This window comes from Petromyzon marinus, chromosome 29 (assembly GCF_048934315.1).
Source record: "Petromyzon marinus isolate PM22_M1 ecotype Great Lakes invasive population chromosome 29, UKy_Petmar_22M1.pri1.0, whole genome shotgun sequence".
NCBI lineage: Eukaryota > Metazoa > Chordata > Hyperoartia > Petromyzontiformes > Petromyzontidae > Petromyzon > Petromyzon marinus.
In genome coordinates, this window is record NC_133695.1 from 12,259,775 (window position 1) to 12,279,486 (window position 19,712).

At 50.3% G+C, this 19,712-nt stretch overlaps 1 protein-coding gene across 2 annotated transcripts in view; it reads right to left on the bottom strand.

Moving 5' to 3' along the window:
- Window positions 1-13,166: 13,166 nt before the first annotated feature.
- The window catches only part of VPS33B (VPS33B late endosome and lysosome associated), a 36,116-nt gene continuing 29,570 nt past the window's right edge, over window positions 13,167-19,712 (bottom strand). For both annotated transcript variants that reach the window (XM_032962582.2, XM_076070410.1), the window contains exons 19-23: window positions 18,661-18,734; window positions 17,536-17,637; window positions 15,762-15,843; window positions 15,076-15,177; window positions 13,167-14,725 (exon numbers count right to left, since the gene is read on the bottom strand). In XM_032962582.2, the coding sequence (XP_032818473.1) occupies window positions 14,649-14,725; window positions 15,076-15,177; window positions 15,762-15,843; window positions 17,536-17,637; window positions 18,661-18,734 (437 nt within the window). In that variant the 3' untranslated portion in view covers window positions 13,167-14,648. The remainder of the gene's footprint in view (window positions 14,726-15,075; window positions 15,178-15,761; window positions 15,844-17,535; window positions 17,638-18,660; window positions 18,735-19,712) is intronic.

Sequence of the window (19,712 nt, forward strand, 5' to 3'; positions counted from 1 at the left end):
GGTAGGAGTAGTGGTGGTGGAAGTGGTGGTGAGAGTAGTGGTAGGAGTAGTGGTGGTGGAATTGGTGGTGAGAGTAGTGGTAGGAGTGGTGGTGGTGGTGGTGGAAGTGGTGGTGAGAGTAGTGGTAGGAGTGGTGGTTGAAGTGGTGGTGGAAGTGGTGGTGAGAGTAGTGGTGGGAGTGGTGGTGGAAGTGGTGGAAGTGGTGGTGAGAGTAGTGGTGAGAGTAGTGGTGGGAGTGGTGGAAGTGGGGGTGAGAGTAGTGGTAGGAGTGGTGGTGGTGGAAGTGGTGGTGAGAGTAGTGGTAGGAGTGGTGGTTGAAGTGGTGGAAGTGGTGGTGAGAGTAGTGGTAGGAGTAGTGGTGGTGGAAGTGGTGGTGAGAGTAGTGGTAGGAGTAGTGGTGGTGGAATTGGTGGTGAGAGTAGTGGTAGGAGTGGTGGTGGAAGTGGTGGAAGTGGTGGTGAGAGTAGTGGTGGGAGTGGTGGTGGTGGAAGTGGTGGTGAGAGTGGTGGTGGGAGTGGTGGTGAGAGTAGTGGTGGGAGTGGTGGTGGAAGTGGTGGAAGTGGTGGTGAGAGTAGTGGTAGGAGTGGTGGTGTAAGTGGTGGAAGTGGTGGTGAGAGTGGTGGTGGGAGTGGTGGTGAGAGTAGTGGTGAGAGTAGTGGTGGGAGTGGTGGTAGTGGTGATGGTGGAAGTGGTGGTGAGAGTGGTGGTGGGAGTAGTGCTGAGAGTAGTGGTGGAAGTGGTGGTGAGAGTAGTGGTGGGAGTGGTGGTGGTGGAAGTGGTGGTGAGAGTAGTGGTGGGAGTGGTGGTGGAAGTGGTGGAAGTGGTGGTGAGAGTAGTGGTAGGAGTGGTGGTGTAAGTGGTGGAAGTGGTGGTGAGAGTGGTGGTGGGAGTGGTGGTGAGAGTAGTGGTGAGAGTAGTGGTGGGAGTGGTGGTAGTGGTGATGGTGGAAGTGGTGGTGAGAGTGGTGGTGGGAGTAGTGGTGAGAGTAGTGGTGGAAGTGGTGGTGAGAGTAGTGGTGGGAGTGGTGGTGGTGTAAGTGGTGGTGAGAGTAGCGGTGGGAGTGGTGGCGGAAGTGGTGGAAGTGGTGGTGAGAGTAGTGGTAGGAGTGGTGGTGTAAGTGGTGGAAGTGGTGGTGAGAGTGGTGGTGGGAGTGGTGGTGGAAGTGGTGGTGAGAGTAGTGGTGGGAGTGGTGGTGGTGGAAGTGGTGGTGAGAGTGGTGGTGTAAGTGGTGGTGAGAGTGGTGGTGGTGATGGTAGGAGTGGTGGTGGGGGTGCAATGACTTCGGCGGCATTGATTCGAGGCAGGCAAAACCCTGGGACCGGTTTCGATGCTCAGTGTCTCGCCACCAAACGTCAGTCTCGCTTGAACCAACACTGGTGAACTGCTGATGATGTTACAGGTAAGGACGATTATGAGGTCCTAAATATGAATAACAAAATGGATAAGCGGACTGTCTCATTCACTTATCCGTCTCTCCACGTGCCTTTTGTTTTATATTCGTGGCAAATGTTAAGTACACCAGGGCTGGGAGGAACTCACAGATGATTCCCCCCATCCCCATTAGATCTGAGGATGGGGAGGAGCAAGAATTACGCTGCATGTGCGGTCTCTGAGCGTGTCTATGGGTCTGTGTGCATGTCTGTGGGTCTCTGAGCGTGTCTATGGGTCTTTGTGCATGTCTGTGGGTCTCTGAGCGTGTCTGTGTGTCTGTGAACGTGGCTGTGGGTCTGTGAGCGTGTCTGTGGGTCTGTGAGCGTGTCTGTGGGTCTGTGAGCGTGTCTGTGGGTCTGTGAGCGTGTCTGTGGGTCTGTGAGCATGTCTGTGAGCGTGTCTGTGGGTCTGTGAGCGTTCTATGGGTCACTGTGTGTGTCTATGAGTCTCTTTGTTCGTCTAGGAGTCTGTCAATCGTGAATGCAAATTGAGTGAGGTGTTGAGCGAGGTGTTGAGTGAAATGAATGTTGAGTGAGGTGTTGAGTGAGGTGCCGAGTGAGGTGCCGAGTGAGGTGCCGAGTGAGGTGCCGAGTGAGGTGCCGAGTGAGGTGCCGAGTGAGGTGCCTAGTGAGATGTTGAGTGAGATGTTGAGTGAGGTGTTGAGTGAGGTGTTGAGTGAGGTGTTGAGTCAGGTGCTGAGTGAGGTGTTGAGTGAGGTGTTGAGTGAGGTGTTGAGTGAGGTATTGAGTGAGGTGCTGAGTGAGGTGTTGAGTGAGGTGCTGAGTGAGGTGCTGAGTGAGGTGCTGAGCGAGGTGTTGACTGAGGTGCTGAGTGAGGTGTTGAGTGAGGTGTAGAGTGAGGTACCGAGTGAGGTGCCGAGTGAGGTGCCGAGTGAGGTGTTGAGTGAGGTGCTGAGTGAGGTGCTGAGTGAGGTGTTGAGTGAGGTGTTGAGTGAGGTGCCGAGTGAGGTGCCGAGTGAGGTGCCGAGTGAGGTGCCGAGTGAGGTGCTGAGTGAGGTGTTGACTGAGGTGCTGAGTGAGGTGTTGAGTGAGGTGTTGAGTGAGGTGCCGAGTGAGGTGCCGAGTGAGGTGCCGAGTGAGGTGCTGAGTGAGGTGCTGAGTGAGGTGCTGAGTGAGGTGTTGAGTGAGGTGCTGAGTGAGGTGCCGAGTGAGGTGTTGAGTGAGGTGCTGAGTGAGGTGCTGAGTGAGGTGCTGAGTGAGGTGATGAGTGAGGTGTTGAGTGAGGTGCTGAGTGAGGTGCCGGGCGGCAACGCTGTGGTGGGCAGTGCCATGGGGGTAGGACCAATTTAAATTGGCCTTTCCCCTCATGGCGTTGGTAACCACCACAACGGCCAAATGGACGGGTGCGAGGGGCTGGTGACCCCTCCACCTTCAATTAATTACCACAAAACCACGACGGAAAATTGTAATTAATAAGCTTGTGCCAGAGGCCCTGGCGGGACAGACATCTATGACGTCTCCTGGCCAAACCCCATTTGGCGGAGCCAGGAGATTGAATCTTTACCATCGGGGCTCCTCCAGAAACAACAAAAAACCACGACGTGTGGCCACGTGGAATGTTCGAACGCTGACTGCGGAGGAGAGGCTGCCACTCCTCTGTCAAGAGCTGGACCGGTACCGCCTGGATCTCTGTGGTATTCAGGAGGTCTGGTGGACCGGTTCTGGCTCCTGCCACCATGAGGGGTGGACAGTCCTCTTCTCGGGGCAGGAGACTGCCAAACAACAGGGAGTGGCTCTTCTTCTTAACAAAGTAATGAAGGGGGCGTGGGAGCGTGGCGGTGAGGAGTGGTGGTCGTGATTACTTATGCCCCCACTGAAGACGAACATCCGTGGAGGGATGCAGACAAGGCCAATGAGTCAGATGCCTTCTATGACCTCCTGTCACAGGTGCTAGCTAAAGTGGCCCCTCGGGATAGAGTCATCTTGTTGGGTGACTTCAATGCCCGAGTTGGTCATGATGCTGGCACCTGGTCTGGAGTGATTGGAAGGCATGGGCCAGATCAGCTCAATAACAACGGCAGGAGGCTGCTAGATGTTTGTGCAGCCCATGGGCTTGTAATTACCAACACGCCGTTCCGGCATCGGCGCATCCACAGAACCTCATGGATGCATGCCGGGTCCAAGCAAGAACATCTGCTGGACTTCACAGTGACGGAACAGCGGATGCGGGCCCATGTCCTTGACACCAGGACCTACCGTGGAGCTGATCTGCCCACTGACCATCGACTTGTCATCTGTAAGATGCGCCTGCCATTCTTCCACTCCGGTGGTGGGTGTACACCCAGGACCTCATTCAAACCCTTAGTGGCATGGTCTCAGCTAGCTGATGAAAGTTGCAAGTGAATATTTCATCATCGCTTGCGGCTGGGGTTGGCATCGTCCCCCACTCCTCCTGATGTCGAGGGGAAATGGGCAAGGTTTAGGACTGTGGCTCATGCAGCTACAATGGCTGCTTTGGGTACACGGTCCAGACCTTCCCAAACCTGACTGACAGAGGAGGTGTTCAAGCGGACTGAGAAAAAGCAACAGGCCCACTCTCATCGGCTACAACATCACACGTCGGAGAATGGGGAGGCTTACTGCAGCCTTTGCTCGGAGGTTCAGAGAGCCGTGAGGCACTGCAAGGATGAGTGGTGGTCACGGGTTCTTGAGGAGATGGAGCCTGCCTCAATGGGCTGCGATCACAAATCGCTCTTTAATTCCATCAAAAAGGTAGCCTGCAGCACCACACCTATTACCATCATTAGGGGAAAGAACGGTGATCCAATTTCCGACCCCCAGGAACAGGTTTGCAGATTTGCTGAGCATTTATGTGAGGTCCTGGGGAGGGGAAATCCCTCAGCCAGGGAAACAACGTGGGACAAAGTGGGGATGACCCTGCCGAGGCTGCGGTGCCTCAAATATTGGAAGAAGTCACCCCCTGTGAGTAGCTGGCTGAGGTGTCATCTGTTGAGGAAGTACTGAAGGCGATCCAGAGCCTGAGACCAGGAAAGGCACTGGGCAGAGATCTCCCAAGTGGAATGCTGACGGTGGTGTTTATGCACAGACTGCCCTACATGATATCATAACACAGTCTGGACCACTGGATGGGTTCTGCAGGATTGGAAGGATGCCCTGGTGGTCCCCCTCTTTAAGAAGGGGGACCGCACAGACTGTAACAACTACAGGGACATCTCACTCCTCAGTGTGCAGGGAAAGGTCCTGGCAAGGATTATTCAACATTGCCTTACCAGGCACGCCGAGGAGAGGCTTGCGGAGCCCCAATGCAGTTTCAGGAAAGGGCGGTCCTGCACAGATGCCATATTTTATGTCCGTCTAATACAGCAGAGGTGTAGGGAATTCCAACAAGACCTACATCTCTGCTTTATTGACCTGGTAAAGGCCTATGATACCATCCAGTAGGCCTAGGCTCTGGGTTGTCCTTCGTGCTTTCCGAGTCCCTGACACTCTGCTCACGATCATTAAGGACCTTCATGATGGTGAGTGGGCCCGGGTAAAACGTGGCCGGGAGTCGAAGCCTTTCCCTGTACACCTTGGGGTGCGACAGGGATGTCCTCCGGCTCCCACATTATTTAACATCTAATTCGACCACAGAGTTCGGGAAGCCTTCAATAGCTGTACCGGAGGAATTTCCATCTGGTACAGATACAATGCGAGGCTGATCGATGCCCGGGTGCGGTCAAGGGATGGCTCCCTATTGCTCAACTATGTTATGTATGGGGACAATCTGGTAATTGCTACTCACTCAGAGGAGAAGTTGGAGGCACTGCTGCTGAACCTGGAGCTTGCCACTAAGAGGTGGGGACTTACCATCAGCGACACCAAAATTAAGCACCTGCCTGGGTATTTTGTACCATCGGACACTCCACCCCCACAACTCCCAATTGATGATGGGCAGTTGTGGAGAGAGTGGAGAGTTTCCCATACCTGTGCAGTGTGCTCATGACCGGCTCCGGTTTACCAGCAGAGGCCTCACTCCAAATCAGTCAAGCGACATTATCTTATCATCGTTTACGTAACGCTGTGTGGAAACGACCTGATCTGTCGATCCGCACAAAGCTTCAGGTCTTCTCCACCAGGTGTGGAGTGAGGCGCTGAGTGAGGTGTTGAGTGAGGTGTTGAGTGAGGTGTTGAGTGAGGTGCTGAGTGAGGTGCTGAGTGAGGTGTTGAGTGAGGTGCTGAGTGAGGTGTTGAGTGAGTTGTTGAGTGAGGTGTTGAGTGAGGTGCTGAGTGAGATGTTGAGTGAGATGTTGAGTGAGGTGTTGAGTGAGGTGCTGAGTGAGGTGTTGAGTGAGGTGTTGAGTGAGGTGCTGAGTGAGGTGTTGAGTGAGGTGTTGAGTGAGGTGCTGAGTGAGGTGCTGAGTGAGGTGTTGAGTGAGGTGCTGAGTGAGGTGTTGAGTGAGGTGCTGAGTGAGGTGTTGAGTGAGGTGCTGAGTGAGGTGTTGAGTGAGATGTTGAGTGAGGTGCTGAGTGAGGTGCTGAGTGAGGTGCTGAGTGAGGTGTTGAGTGAGGTGCTGAGTGAGGTGTTGAGTGAGATGTTGAGTGAGGTGTTGAGTGAGGTGCTGAGTGAGATGTTGAGTGAGATGTTGAGTGAGGTGTTGAGTGAGGTGCTGAGTGAGGTGTTGAGTGAGGTGTTGAGTGAGGTGCTGAGTGAGGTGTTGAGTGAGGTGTTGAGTGAGGTGCTGAGTGAGGTGCTGAGTGAGGTGTTGAGTGAGGTGCTGAGTGAGGTGTTGAGTGAGGTGCTGAGTGAGGTGTTGAGTGAGGTGCTGAGTGAGGTGTTGAGATGTTGAGTGAGGTGCTGAGTGAGGTGCTGAGTGAGGTGCTGAGTGAGGTGTTGAGTGAGGTGTTAAGTGAGATGCTGAGTGAGGTGTTGAGTGAGGTGCTGAGGGAGGTGCTGAGTGAGGTGTTGAGTGAGGTGTTGAGTGAGGTGCTGAGTGAGGTGTTGAGTGAGGTGTTGAGTGAGGTGTTGAGTGAGGTGCTGAGTGATGTGTTGAGTGATGTGACGTGCGGATTCGAGTCACGTGCTGCGTGTCTTCACCTGAACCCGGCGAACAGAGCTTGATTCCCACTCACGGCCGACGCCGGTGGCTTATTATTTGAACCGGTCTTGGCCATCCCCTAGGTTGACTCAGCCTCAAATGAGTGCCTGGTGCGGTGTGTAAACAATCGCGGCTGGGGAGACAAAGGCGGCCGGGCGTGGTGCTGGCCACCCACCCCCTCGTGTGCCGTGCCGGCCTTCAAAGGTGCTGCTCGCTAACAGCACTTGGCAGCTAGCTAGTCTATGAAGGGAATCTTCTTGGCATGTGTCAACTTTACATTGTCCAGCAGTGGATCGACACATGTCTGATGATGACACGTGTCTGATGATGACTCGTGTCTGATGATGACACGTGTCTGATGATGATACACGTCTGATGATGACACACGTCTGATGATGACACGTGTCTGATGATGACACACGTCTGATGATGACACGTGTCTGATGATGACACGTGTCTGATGATGACACGTGTCTGATGATGACACGTGTCTGACGATGACTCGTGTCTGATGATGACACGTGTCTGATGATGACACACGTCTGATGATGACTCGTGTCTGATGATGACACGTGTCTGATGATGACACGTGTCTGATGATGACACACGTCTGATGATGACACACGTCTGATGATGACACGTGTCTGATGATGACTCGTGTCTGATGATGACACATGTCTGATGATGACACACGTCTGATGATGACACACGTCTGATGATGACACGTGTCAGATGATGACACACGTCTGATGATGACACACGTCTGATGATGACACATGTCTGATGATGACACACGTCTGATGATGACACACGTCTGATGATGACACGTGTCTGATGATGACACACGTCTTATGATGACTCGTGTCTGATGATGACACGTGTCTGATGATGACACGTGTCTGATGATGAAGATGACAGAGGCAATGAGAAAGTCGAAACGAGCCAAACACCAAACGGTAAATAAGTGTTGTGCCATTTAACACGCAGGAGGCTTTCGCGAACAACATCATCCAAACCAGAGATTTATTTGAGTTAGATCGCGTAAGTTTGTGTCGTACCCCTCCACCACCCGACACAGCCACGAAGGGGTTTGCCACGTTAAGAACGCGCCAATTAGTTTACTACTTCAGCCCACCGGTGTGTTGGAGAGCAAATCCACAACATTCACAATCTGAGTAGTACGGCGTTTCGCCAGTAATTACAACCGGCATCATCAGGCGGCAGGCCAGATCAAAGCCACAACATTTACTCAGATTGTAAATGCTGTGGCTTTGCTCTCCAACGCACCGGTGCAGTGCCGGATTATCTCAGTCACACAAGTAGCAGCAGCTGCACGTGCAGTGGCTGCTGTACGTGCAGCAGCAGCTGCTACTGCTGCTACTGCAGCAGCATAGCAGCATCTGCAGCTGCACTTGCACCATCTGCAGCTGCACGTGCAGCAGCTGCTGCACGTGCAGCTGCAGGTGGTGCAAGTGCAGCTGCTACTGCTGCTACTGCTGCTGAAGTAGCAGCAGTAGCAGCTGCTGCTGCACGTGCAGCAGCTACGGGTCCCGCACTTTCAAGGGCCCCGCGCTAAACGCTTTCAAGCTATCAATTCCGGTTCAGTGAGTCTGCACTTGCTCTATTACTATAGTATTATACCGCCTTCAACTGGCTGTATAGCCAATGGAAAAATACAATTACTTTACTATGCAAGTTAAAAATTTGTGTTTTTATTTTATTTCGGGCCCCTTTATAACAGATGCTATAGGTCCCGCACGAGCTTAGTCCGACACTGCACCGGTGTGCTGTACTAGTAACAAATTGACAACCCTTGCTTTGGCTGTGTCGGGTGGTGGCGGGTTTAACGACACATTTATATTTACGCGATTTAACCCAAACAACCTGTTGTATGCAGGTTTTAACTAACCCCCCCATAACCGAACCGAAATGCTTTAAATGCGTCTCCTACACTGGGATGAAATAAACCCTCCAAAACAGGCTGCGGTTACTGTAAACTCCTAAATATTGTACGCGCATACACAGGGTATTCCATTCATGGTCACAATGTGTGTGGTAAGATTCACAACTCGCCTGCTTCACGTGACATCTGTTCTTGAGAAGTCGGGGCGGTGTTGGTTGCGACTCTCGACCGAGTTTACCGAACTCCGCAACCAACTTTACCACGTGTCGGAGGAAGGCTTCCCTGCCAGCAGCCCCGAGATCCGAGGCCCGAATCTCTCTCACCACGTGGTCGCTCTCTCTCTCTCCACCAGGGCTCCATACAGCTCTCCCCATCTCTCTCCCCAGCTCTCTCACCACGTGGTCGCTCCTCTCTCTATCTCTCTCTCTCCACCAGGTCTCCACACAGCTCTCCCCAACTCTCTTCCCAGCTCTCTCAACACGTGGTCGCTCCCTCTTTCGATCCACCAGGTCTCCACACAGCTCTCCCCAACTCTCTCCCCAGCTCTCTCAACACGTGGTCGCTCCCTCTTTCGATCCACCAGGTCTCCACACAGCTCTCCCCAACTCTCTCCCCAGCTCTCTCAACACGTGGTCGCTCCCTCTTTCGATCCACCAGGTCTCCACACAGCTCTCCCCAACTCTCTAACGCCTCTCCTCCACGCCTCTCCCGTCTCTGAGAGATGCGGCGTGTGCCGAGCCATCTCCACTACGCGTGTCTGCGTACTTAGACTGTGCAGGGCTGTGTGCTGCAAGGCAGGGCTGTGTGCTGCAAGGCAGGGCTGTGTGCTGCAGGGCAGGGCTGTGTGATGCAGGGCAGGGCTGTGTGATACAAGGCAGGGCTGTGTGCTGCAAGGCAGGGCTGTGTGATGCAGGGCAGGGCTGTGTGATGCAGGGCAGGGCTGTGTGATGCAGGGCAGGGCTGTGTGATGCAGGGCAGGGCTGTGTGCTGCAAGGCAGGGCTGCGTGATGCAAGGCAGGGCTGTGTGATGCAAGGCAGGGCTGTGTGATGCAGGGCAGGGCTGTGTGCTGCAGGGCAGGTTTGTGTGATGCTGGATTGTGTGATGCAGAGTTGTGTATTGCTGGAGTGTGTGCTGCAGGGCAGTGTGCTGCAGGACACAGGAGTGTGTGCTGCAGGACACAGGAGTGTGTGCTGCAGGACACAGGAGTGTGTGCTGCAGGACACAGGAGTGTGTGCTGCAGGACACAGGAGTGTGTGCTGTATGCTGCAGGACACAGGAGTGTGTGCTGTGTGCTGCAGGACACAGGAGTGTGTGCTGTATGCTGCAGGGCTGTATGGTGCAGGACACAGGGCTGTATGCTGCAGGACACAGGAGTGTGTGCTGTGTGCTGCAGGACACAGGAGTGTGTGCTGCAGGACACAGGAGTGTGTGCTGTATGCTGCAGGACACAGGAGTGTGTGCTGTGTGCTGCAGGACACAGGGCTGTGTGCTGCAGGACACAGGAGTGTGTGATGTGTGCTGCAGGACACAGGGCTGTGTGCTGCAGGACACAGGAGTGTGTGCTGCAGGACACAGGAGTGTGTGCTGCAGGACACAGGGCTGTGTGCTGCAGGACACAGGAGTGTGTGCTGCAGGACACAGGGCTGTGTGCTGCAGGACACAGGACTGTGTGCTGCAGGACACAGGAGTGTGTGCTGCAGGACACAGGAGTGTGTGCTGCAGGACACAGGGCTGTGTGCTGCAGGACACAGGAGTGTGTGCTGCAGGACACAGGGCTGTATGCTGCAGGACACAGGAGTGTGTGCTGCAGGACACAGGAGTGTGTGCTGTATGCTGCAGGGCCGTGCTGCTGTTTATGGTCGCCCTGTAGGTGGCGCCGTCGTCAAATTCGCGTGCGACTCTCGCCGGACTCGGCGGCGCCTCTGCAAAGTCGTGGCCCATGGAGCGCGCGACGCTCTCCAGGGATTACGCAGCGATACGAACCTAGCCTATGGAGAGCAGTGCCACACAAGGCGAGCGTAGCAATGAGCAGGTTGTGGGTGTGAGCGTGGGTCACGGCATGGGATCGAGCGTGGGTCACGGCATGGGATCGAGCGTGAGTTCGAGGTGTTGTGGGTGTGAGCGTGGGATCTAGCATTGGGTCGAGCATGAAATCGCGATTATTTTTCTCACTTTCTGTTCCACAACTCCGTACATGGGCAAGCACACACCCACGGTAACCTTGATTGGTCGTGACAGACCCTACCTTAACATTTAGGCCTCGATGCGTGATCTCACAAGTCCACAAGGGTGGTGGACGCGGTGAAGGTTGTGGGAGTGATGGTGAATGTGGTGGTGGTGATGAAGTCTGTCTGCTGGTGATGGAGTTTATGGTTGTGATGGTGCTGATGGACGTTTTGTCCTCCATGTGGAAGTTTCGTCGTGGTTGTGAGGTGGTATTCATAGAGATTGGGTGCTCGTGGTGGTGGCGGTCGCAAAAATGTCTGACTGCATCCATCCTTAGCCAATAACCAGCATGAGTAAGCGCCAATAAGTTGGAGTCGTAATTGCTGCTTCATCCATGATTCTTCAGAAAACAGTGCAATTCAACACGTGTGATGCAAACACGGCCTTGCTGATAATTTTTCGGAAATTCCAAGAGAATTATTTTTAATGCACCAAGTTTGACTTTTTTATTTGTAAATTCCCTTACATGTGAACCTATCTAGCACTTCACAGCAGAAGTTGTACGGACATGAGTTGTACATTCATTTGTGTCCTTCCCTCACCCATTGCATAGCTTCACTGGCCACTCACTCAGCCACTGGCCACTCACACAGCCACTGGCCACTCACCCAGCCACTGGCCACTCACCCAACCACTGGCCACTCACCCAGCCACTGGCCACTGACCCAACCACTGGCCACTCACCCAACCACTGGCCACTCACCCAGCCACTGGCCACTGACCCAACCACTGGCCACTCACCCAGCCACTGGCCACTGACCCAACCACTGGCCACTCACACAACCACTGGCCACTGACCCAACCACTGGCCACTCACCCAACCACTGGCCACTCACCCAGCCACTGGCCACTGACCCAACCACTGGCCACTCACCCAACCACTGGCCACTCACCCAACCACTGGCCACTGACCCAACCACTGGCCACTCACCCAACCACTGGCCACTCACCCAACCACTGGCCACTGACACAACCATTGGCCACTCACCCAGCCACTGGCCACTGACCCAACCACTGGCCACTCACCCAACCACTGGCCACTCACCCAACCACTGGCCACTGACACAACCATTGGCTACTCACCCAACCACTGGCTACTCACCCAACCACTGGCTACTCACCCAACCACTGGCTACTCACCCAACCACTGGCCACTCACGCAACCATTGGCTACTCACCCAACCAATGGCCACTCACACAACCATTGGCTACTCACCCAACCACTGGCCATTCACACAACCATTGGCTACTCACCCAACCACTGGCCACTCACACAACCACTGGCCACTCACACAACCACTGGCCATTCACACAACCACTGGCTACTCACCCAACCACTCGGCAAGCATTCAGTCTGCTGGACCTTTTTTTCCGGCCATTTGGTAGCGAACGAAACGTCTCTTTTGGGAAGCCCACACATCACAGGAGGAATTTTTAATGCAATTCCTCTTTTTTTATATCCGAGACGTGTAGCAATTGTGTTTCTGGTTAATTTTATAACAAAATTGGTCCTTTTAAATAAAAAGCTAATGCAAACGATAGAAATGTATTCTTTGGGTCTTTCGGTAAAGTCACGTAGATAGGTACAAATTCATAGAAATAATAAATATAAAATAAACCAAAAAACTACGACGTTTCGATCACAACACAAGCGATCGTCATCAGGAGGAAAGAGGGGGAAAGCTGCTGAATGCAGACTGTTTTAAATTTTAAAATGGGCGTAGTCCTGGGGTCATAAAACAAAATGGGCGGGGCTAGTGATGTTAATGTGAGAGATTAGCGTGTTAACGTAAGATCGCAGAGCTACCGCGATGCAGAGGTCGGCATCCGTAGGTGGCCACGTTGGCGCGAGAAATTCAACCTGTTAATGTGAAATCGGAGAGCCACGGGGAAAAAAATAAAACAAAATTAACATCGGAAGGTGGCAGGATGGGAACATCACAGCCAGTTATGACTTCAACTGGTTGATGACGTCTTTCCAATGATTGCTGAGTTTGTACCCATCCTCTTGGTTGAAATTGTGTCTGTGTCTGTATATATGGATGGCTTCATGAACGAATCTTTGTTGATAGCCAGTGGGTTTGCAAAGTACCTTCGTCTTAGAGAAATCGATTTCGTGAGCCCACCGCATTGAAACAATGATCAGCCACGGCCGAGGTATTGGTCTTACCGTGTTTAAAATCTGCCTTATGCTCACGAACACGGTCCAAGACATGTCGCTTAGTTTCCCCAATGTAACTACTGCCGCAGACACAGCTTAGTTTGTAGACGCCAGGGTATTCACATTTCTTTGTATGCAAAGAAACGTGAATGCAAAGAAATGTGAAATGAATTTAACATTGACTTTCACAACCAATGTTACGATTCGATATTGATGCATAATTGATGTGGTACCAAACGTGGATTGCTCTCCAGAATACCGGTGTGCTGTAAAGCGCTATTAATTTGGCACGTTTATTCACGAAACTTCATTGAATGGCTGTGTCGAGTGCAGGAGGGTGTATGACACACATTTGATGCGACCGGATACAAAAATCAATTGTGAATCACCGTCTAATGACAATTTATTTGGCGATATTACATTGTATATGGACGTATTGGCGGTACATCGGTGCAGGATAACACAGCAGACCTCCACACGGTCTAAAATCTAAATTTGAATCACTAAATCTGTTTGTCTTTAATTGACCCTGTCGCCAAGTTTGACGTGATTCAAAGTTTTTTTTTCGTCTACTGAGACTTGCTAAAAAAAAGAGTTCAATATTGACCGCTGATTTGGATCTTGGGCACGTGATTTTTTTGGGCCGACCAGGAGGGCGAGCGCCTGAATCAAGGAACCGTCCGACCAAGTCTAGGGCACGAGGAATCAAATCCGCCTTCGGAACACGGAGCGGCCAATCGTCACCAGGATGGGTGCTGCTATACGGCAACAGACTGTGAAGCCTCTTCGTGTTCAGCCGCTCGTATAAACATTCGTCTTCCAACAGCTTTGACATCGCGAGAACTGATTTTGACGCACCCACCACCCCGCAAGATTTTCTGACCGGGGTTGCGAATCGCGGGAAAATGAATAATTATTGCGAAAAGTTATTTTTTAAAATATATATACCGCACACCATCACCGTTGTACCGCCAATACATTAATATGCATAACATACGTTGTAATACATTGTGGCATGCCTGATAAGGAATGCAAACAGCACTGCAACACACGTTTGTCTCGTTGTTTATAGTAAGAGCACACCGTTGCGATAGGGACTGTCACACGACGCCGCGTTTGATTTGCGATACGCGAGAGCGATGATCCTTGGCAAACTGTATCTCTCTCGCGATATTATTCTCACTGTGACATCGGAATATTCGTCTGGGTGGGAATAGCGCAGCTCCGAATATTAAACCGGTCCAATGAAACGTTCAGAATTGCACCAAATTCCGATGAGAGTGATGCATCCTCGATTTAATGTATTCACAAAATAATAGTAACAAGCACGTACTGTACAAAACAAGTCTCCTTCTGATTGGACTGTATAGTTTAAACAAAGGTTTGACGACGTAAATGTGTTTTTTTTATTTCCATGCATCACTCGCACCGCTATACATCTTCACCACTACGTAGTAGGAGTAGTGGTGGAATCTCTCCAGAGAAGTATTCGGTCTATCTTCCCACCACAGCCAGATTCGAGGGTGGAAGAGATTAACGCATTAACAACATCGATTATAATAATAAGTTATCCGTATCCATTGTATCAATCAATAATGAAGATCGGGAAACTATCCAAAAGGAACAATCATAAAATAGCCCCCAAACCCATTAATAATCTCGTGATGCTGAAATCCATCCAAGGGTGCCTCCGTAATGGAATAAAGTGAGAACGGGAAAATCAATCGCACCACAAGGAAAGTGTGAAAAGTGTCAACAAATAGACAACAACAAACGCAAGGAAGTCCGTGAAGAGCGCCGGCGTGACACTGGCAGGTAGAGCAGGGCACATGGAAGCTGAGCTCAGGACTCGCTGCGGCCTGGCCATCTACAGCGCCTCCACCAGGGACTCCAACAGCCGCGTGCTGTTGATTATTGATGTCGTTAAAACAACGAAGTTGTATCCTGTAGAAGAAAATGAATACGTTCATCATAATAAGCATTCTTTTGCAGCACAAGAGCTCGTTTAACATGCAGGCTTTCGCGACCAATATCAATATCCAATAAATGCAGGCGATCTAACCCAAATAAAACCGTGTATTATGAATTATAAGCGCGCATTTGTCGACAATTGTGCAATCCGACAAGGATTTTTGATCGAGATAATTATTAACTCGAAACGCGAAGGGCTCAATTCACGTTTTGGCAGTGCGATTCCTAAACACCGCCAACCCCCTCCTCCAGAAAAAAATATAACGATGGAATCGGAATGCAGGAACGCTGACACGTGTGGTGCTGCGATGGGAGGTTTGCACCTTTGGTCCTTCCAAGGAAACGGAGGGCAGCAATTTCTGAGTAGGTGCAGCCTCCCAGAAAGAAAACCAGCACGAGCTTCGCCCGACTCAATCCTGGTGCCTCTGCCGTTGGGGGAACATCAACGGCCCTTTTGATTGGATGTTTGGTAGCAGATGAAATACAAAGGGAAATAAAGAGAATTCCCGGAGAGTGATCCTTGCGGGTACCACGGTGCCGCCACCGAATATGCCGGGCAGGGGGAACTCGGCCTGCTACTTCGAGGGAATGCGACGATGGTCAAAGAGTGACGGTAACAAGAACCATGTTCGTCACGTAAAGAGTTACAACAATGACAAATGCATTATTCTCATCCGATGTTACTCTGTAATAAAGAGACTTAAGAGTGAAAATATGAACGATAAATACAATGTAAATATACATTTAACAATTTATAAACTTGACGGTTGATAAAAAAATGTATATTACAAAAAACATGAGAAAAAGTGCATTGTATTATGATCCACGCAGCAGGAAGATTAAACTTCATTTTTATATATATATAAATGAAATAATACCACTTTAGTGGAGACCATTACATGTGTAGTGATACACATGTCAGCAGTCAATATTCTATTGAGATTAATTAATAAAAGTTATTACCACACATCTCCTCGCGACATCATAAACTCACTAATGTCTTACTGACCGAGCTTTAGGCTTGAGAATTCATTGCCGTTCAAGAGGCGTGCAATTTCCTCCAAGCCGTTCCAGCCTTCCCTGTCCAAAACCTGATCAAAAGAGAACACAAACAAAACGTTAAAAAAACGATTCTCTTGTTTACACCGCGGGCTAATTAAATATCGGGGTTTAACCATAACATCAGAAGTTTATTGCCCCAGTGATTAACCCATTGAGATATATATTTATACTGGATTCCTCCAGTAAAAATAAATATTCGAATCCTTAATCAAGGGTGATTCGGGCCAGCAGACGAACACGGCAGCAAGCATTGTACATCGATGAGCTTGATTAAAATAAGTGAGAACAGTTTACCTCACGCGTGACTGTGGCCGGGGGTCACGAGGAGGATTCCGTTACGTTTTCAGAAAATGCTAAGCGTTTATTTTGAAAGTTGCTCAAGTTCCAACCGTGGACATTGGGACCATGCGTGGCAGTCTCTTCAGAGCGTCATTCATTGTCGATGCCAAGCGCAGAGATGCAGCTCACCTTTATTTTAAACACACGGCCATCCTGCTAACTTGAGCGATATATTCATTCGAGCCTGGCCACTCGGTTCTGAAATTAGACCCCGATTTACCTCGATTGCCATTAGATCTCGTCTAAGCAGGCTTCCATTGTTACGAACGCTCCATTTCACAAGCGCCAAAAGCCGTGGGGTCAGGCGCAGTGTTATCGAATGCGAGGGGAGGATTGAGAGTGCAGGAACCTACGTAAGAAACGTTAGCCGTGTAGGCCCGCACTCTGTCGTGTTTCCACGGGGAAAGAGAACGCAACTTGTGCTCGTGGTGTCTGCGCGTGCGTGCCTCTGGCACGGGTCGTCGTCATGCAAATGAACACTTTCCGTTGCTCAGAAAACGGAGCACCGTGAAAAAGAACAATTATTCTTGAGCCCAAATTGATGGCGAATCTTTTTTGCTTGTTAAGAAAAGTTTTTACGTCACATGTATGTTTAAACTATTTCGCACCATACATAGCCAACCGTCCTAATGGAAGGTGCGATGTATATATAAACTTGATACCAAATGATATTTACAACTGAAGAAAAATATGATTTTTTTTTACGCACAAACTCTTATTTGCACTTAAAAGTAGAAAATACCAAGAAATAATGGCTCAATTTAAGCTTTGACTTAAGTAAAAAAAATGTTAAAAACATCCCACTATGTGGGTGACTTGAAAAACGTATAGCCTACATGCATCTTAAAATGTATGTATTAATGCATTAATTGCTTACTTAATAAATGAATATTAACAACTGTTTGTAAATCCACTGCTGGATGAGGGCCTCTTTCCCATGGCATGTCTGTCGCCATGGCTGCTTACCGCTTGGCCACACTTCATCACACCGGTCGGTGCCGGGTGGTGAAGGGTAGCAGCCGCACGACCTGCTCCGATATCGTTCACCGCTGACACTAGCCAGGTGCGCGGACTGCGCCAAGGTCTCCGGCTTCACGGCGTGAACCACCGTACGTGTCACCGCTCTCTCCACCCCTCGTTGTACCGTGAATAGGTACGTGGAATCCCAACAATTCCCGTGCCGTTCATCGGGCGTCAGTGTTGCAACGAGCAACACCACGTATGTGCGTTGAACTTCTTTCGCACCGTACGTAGCCAACCGTGCTAATCGGAGGTGCGGGGCGGGCGGGGAAGGACAACAAACTAAACACGCAAAAAGCAGTTCTAGAGAAACGAGGTTTCAATCGGTGCCCCTGGAAGAGAGGCTCTGGAGCGACACACACCTGCTCAACGATGCGGCAGCTGAGCGGCATGTACGCGCCGCTGAACACGTACGCCATGTCCCGCGGGTTGTGCAGGTCGTAATCTTTTCCTGGAGCGGGAATCTTGACGCGCGAGCAGTGAAAGGTACCCGAAAAAATGAGTTCCAAACGTTTTGAATTGAACGTCGAACATTGCGTTGTACACGTCAGTGCTTCAACCAACGTGAACGGGGTTAACAACAATGGTCGGCTTTCGCGACCATTGTTGTGATTGACGATTGATTTTTTTGTGTCAGATCACCATGCTAATAAAAGGTGTGTAGTCTACCCTCCTCCACCCGACACAGTCAATTCATTCAGTTGTCACGTGAGCAAATGTGCCGATGTTTTGGCATGTTTGCGACAAATGGCTGTGTCGGGTGGAGGGGGGGTGTACGACACACATTTTACTCTCGCTGCCTGACCCAAAAAAATCTATTTGTGAATCAAAACAGATAGGCATCAGTCGTGTAACAAAAGAAATTGGAAGTTCATACGTCTCCTTCATATACCAGTGTCCCCACAGAAAAAATACAAGTACACAACCCGTCAGCCCCACAGCCTTTCGGGAGTGCGTCATTTCAGCAGCATTGATTCAAATACAAGCAAAACTCTTGGCCTGTTTCGACATACAGTGTCTCATCAGCAGTCGGGCTTTCTTGAGTCCCACGTTGAATTAATAATTGCATACAAATAAAAAATAAAGTACTGCGGGTGTAGTGGTACTGAACACTAGGCAGTTGTGCCTAGTGTTCAGTATTCCGAGGAGTATACTTGCTAAATGCTATACCATGCAATCGTCGCTCTAACCTAGATGATTGTAACGGACACACGTGTTACATTTCATTTACCAAACAGAGAGAAATACAGCTCTCAAAAATCTATTTTTTTTCAGTTTGTACAGCGTGTTGCTTGGCACGAAGTCCGACGTTTAGCTCCATGTGCTGGGAGCTGAATCAGTTCCTGAAGAAGCTCCCAGCACGTGGAGCTACAAAAAAGAAACTGAGTTGTATGCAGAAATGCGTACAACCTAGGTATGGACTAAGACAAAAACAATGATCTTCACATGGCCTCACCCTAACACCTAGTACCAGGCGGCTGACTTACAAGGTTCAGCTTCTTGCTCAGTGCCCTGAAGTGGCTTTTCCTCTGCAGCGCCGTGAAGGCATCGGTAAGCTTTCCTGAAGGCAGAAAAAAACATAACGAGCCTAAAAACAGCCGCCTCGAAATTGTATTCAGCGACAGTCACAATCGGCTTGCTTTCCCATTTCGTGCATTTGTAGGAAAACGAAGATGAAGAAAAGCGAGCGAGAGGTTCTCCGGGGTGGCACGGGTCAAGCCGAGCTCTCACCGGACACGGCTGGCAGCAGTCGACTCCCATAACCGGGCGGATTGACCCGAGTGGTTGGAGCACCGCCTTACGAGCCTGGCCACCCATGTTCAAGTTAGGACTCTTGTGTGTCCGTGCACTACCAAAACAATCCAATTTGGATACATATATTTTAATTAACTTTCCAAAGAAATCCCTAATTCCATTTTTTTAGATAGGCGGAGAGCTTTTATTTATTTCAGCAGGAAGGGCCCAATGAGCTGATAGGCTATATCATGGATGTCCAATAGTTTCAGCACTTTTAAGAGGATTCCATTTGATGACATTTGATCAATTGCAAGAAGTGTTTTTACATGACCAGAGTAACGAGACAAAGCGATGCGAGAGAGACAAACATGAAACAAACAAGACGGTTAAAACTAAGATGATAAAGAACATATTCTTGCAATGAATCCCAGTGAACTGTGGATGGAAAAAACAAGAAGCCTCAGTCACGAACCACAAAGCTCGTTACCCTTCAATACGCAAACCTCCAGGTCCAGCCTCACCTGCACCAGGAAATGATCTGACGAAGTACAACAAGAGATTTGAAGCTTTCGTGACTGCAAAGATTCATACTCTTACCGAATATACATTATGTAAACCAAAGAGTACAACAAGAGACTTATGGGCCACATCTGCCGGTCGATTTTAATACAATTCACAATAGTGTGTTTGGATTAGATTGCGTAAATATGAATGGGTCGTTAAGCCCGCCACGGACCCGATGTCGCCAATTACTAAGGTTTGTTACATAAACAAAACGTGCCAATTAGTTTCTAGTTCAGCA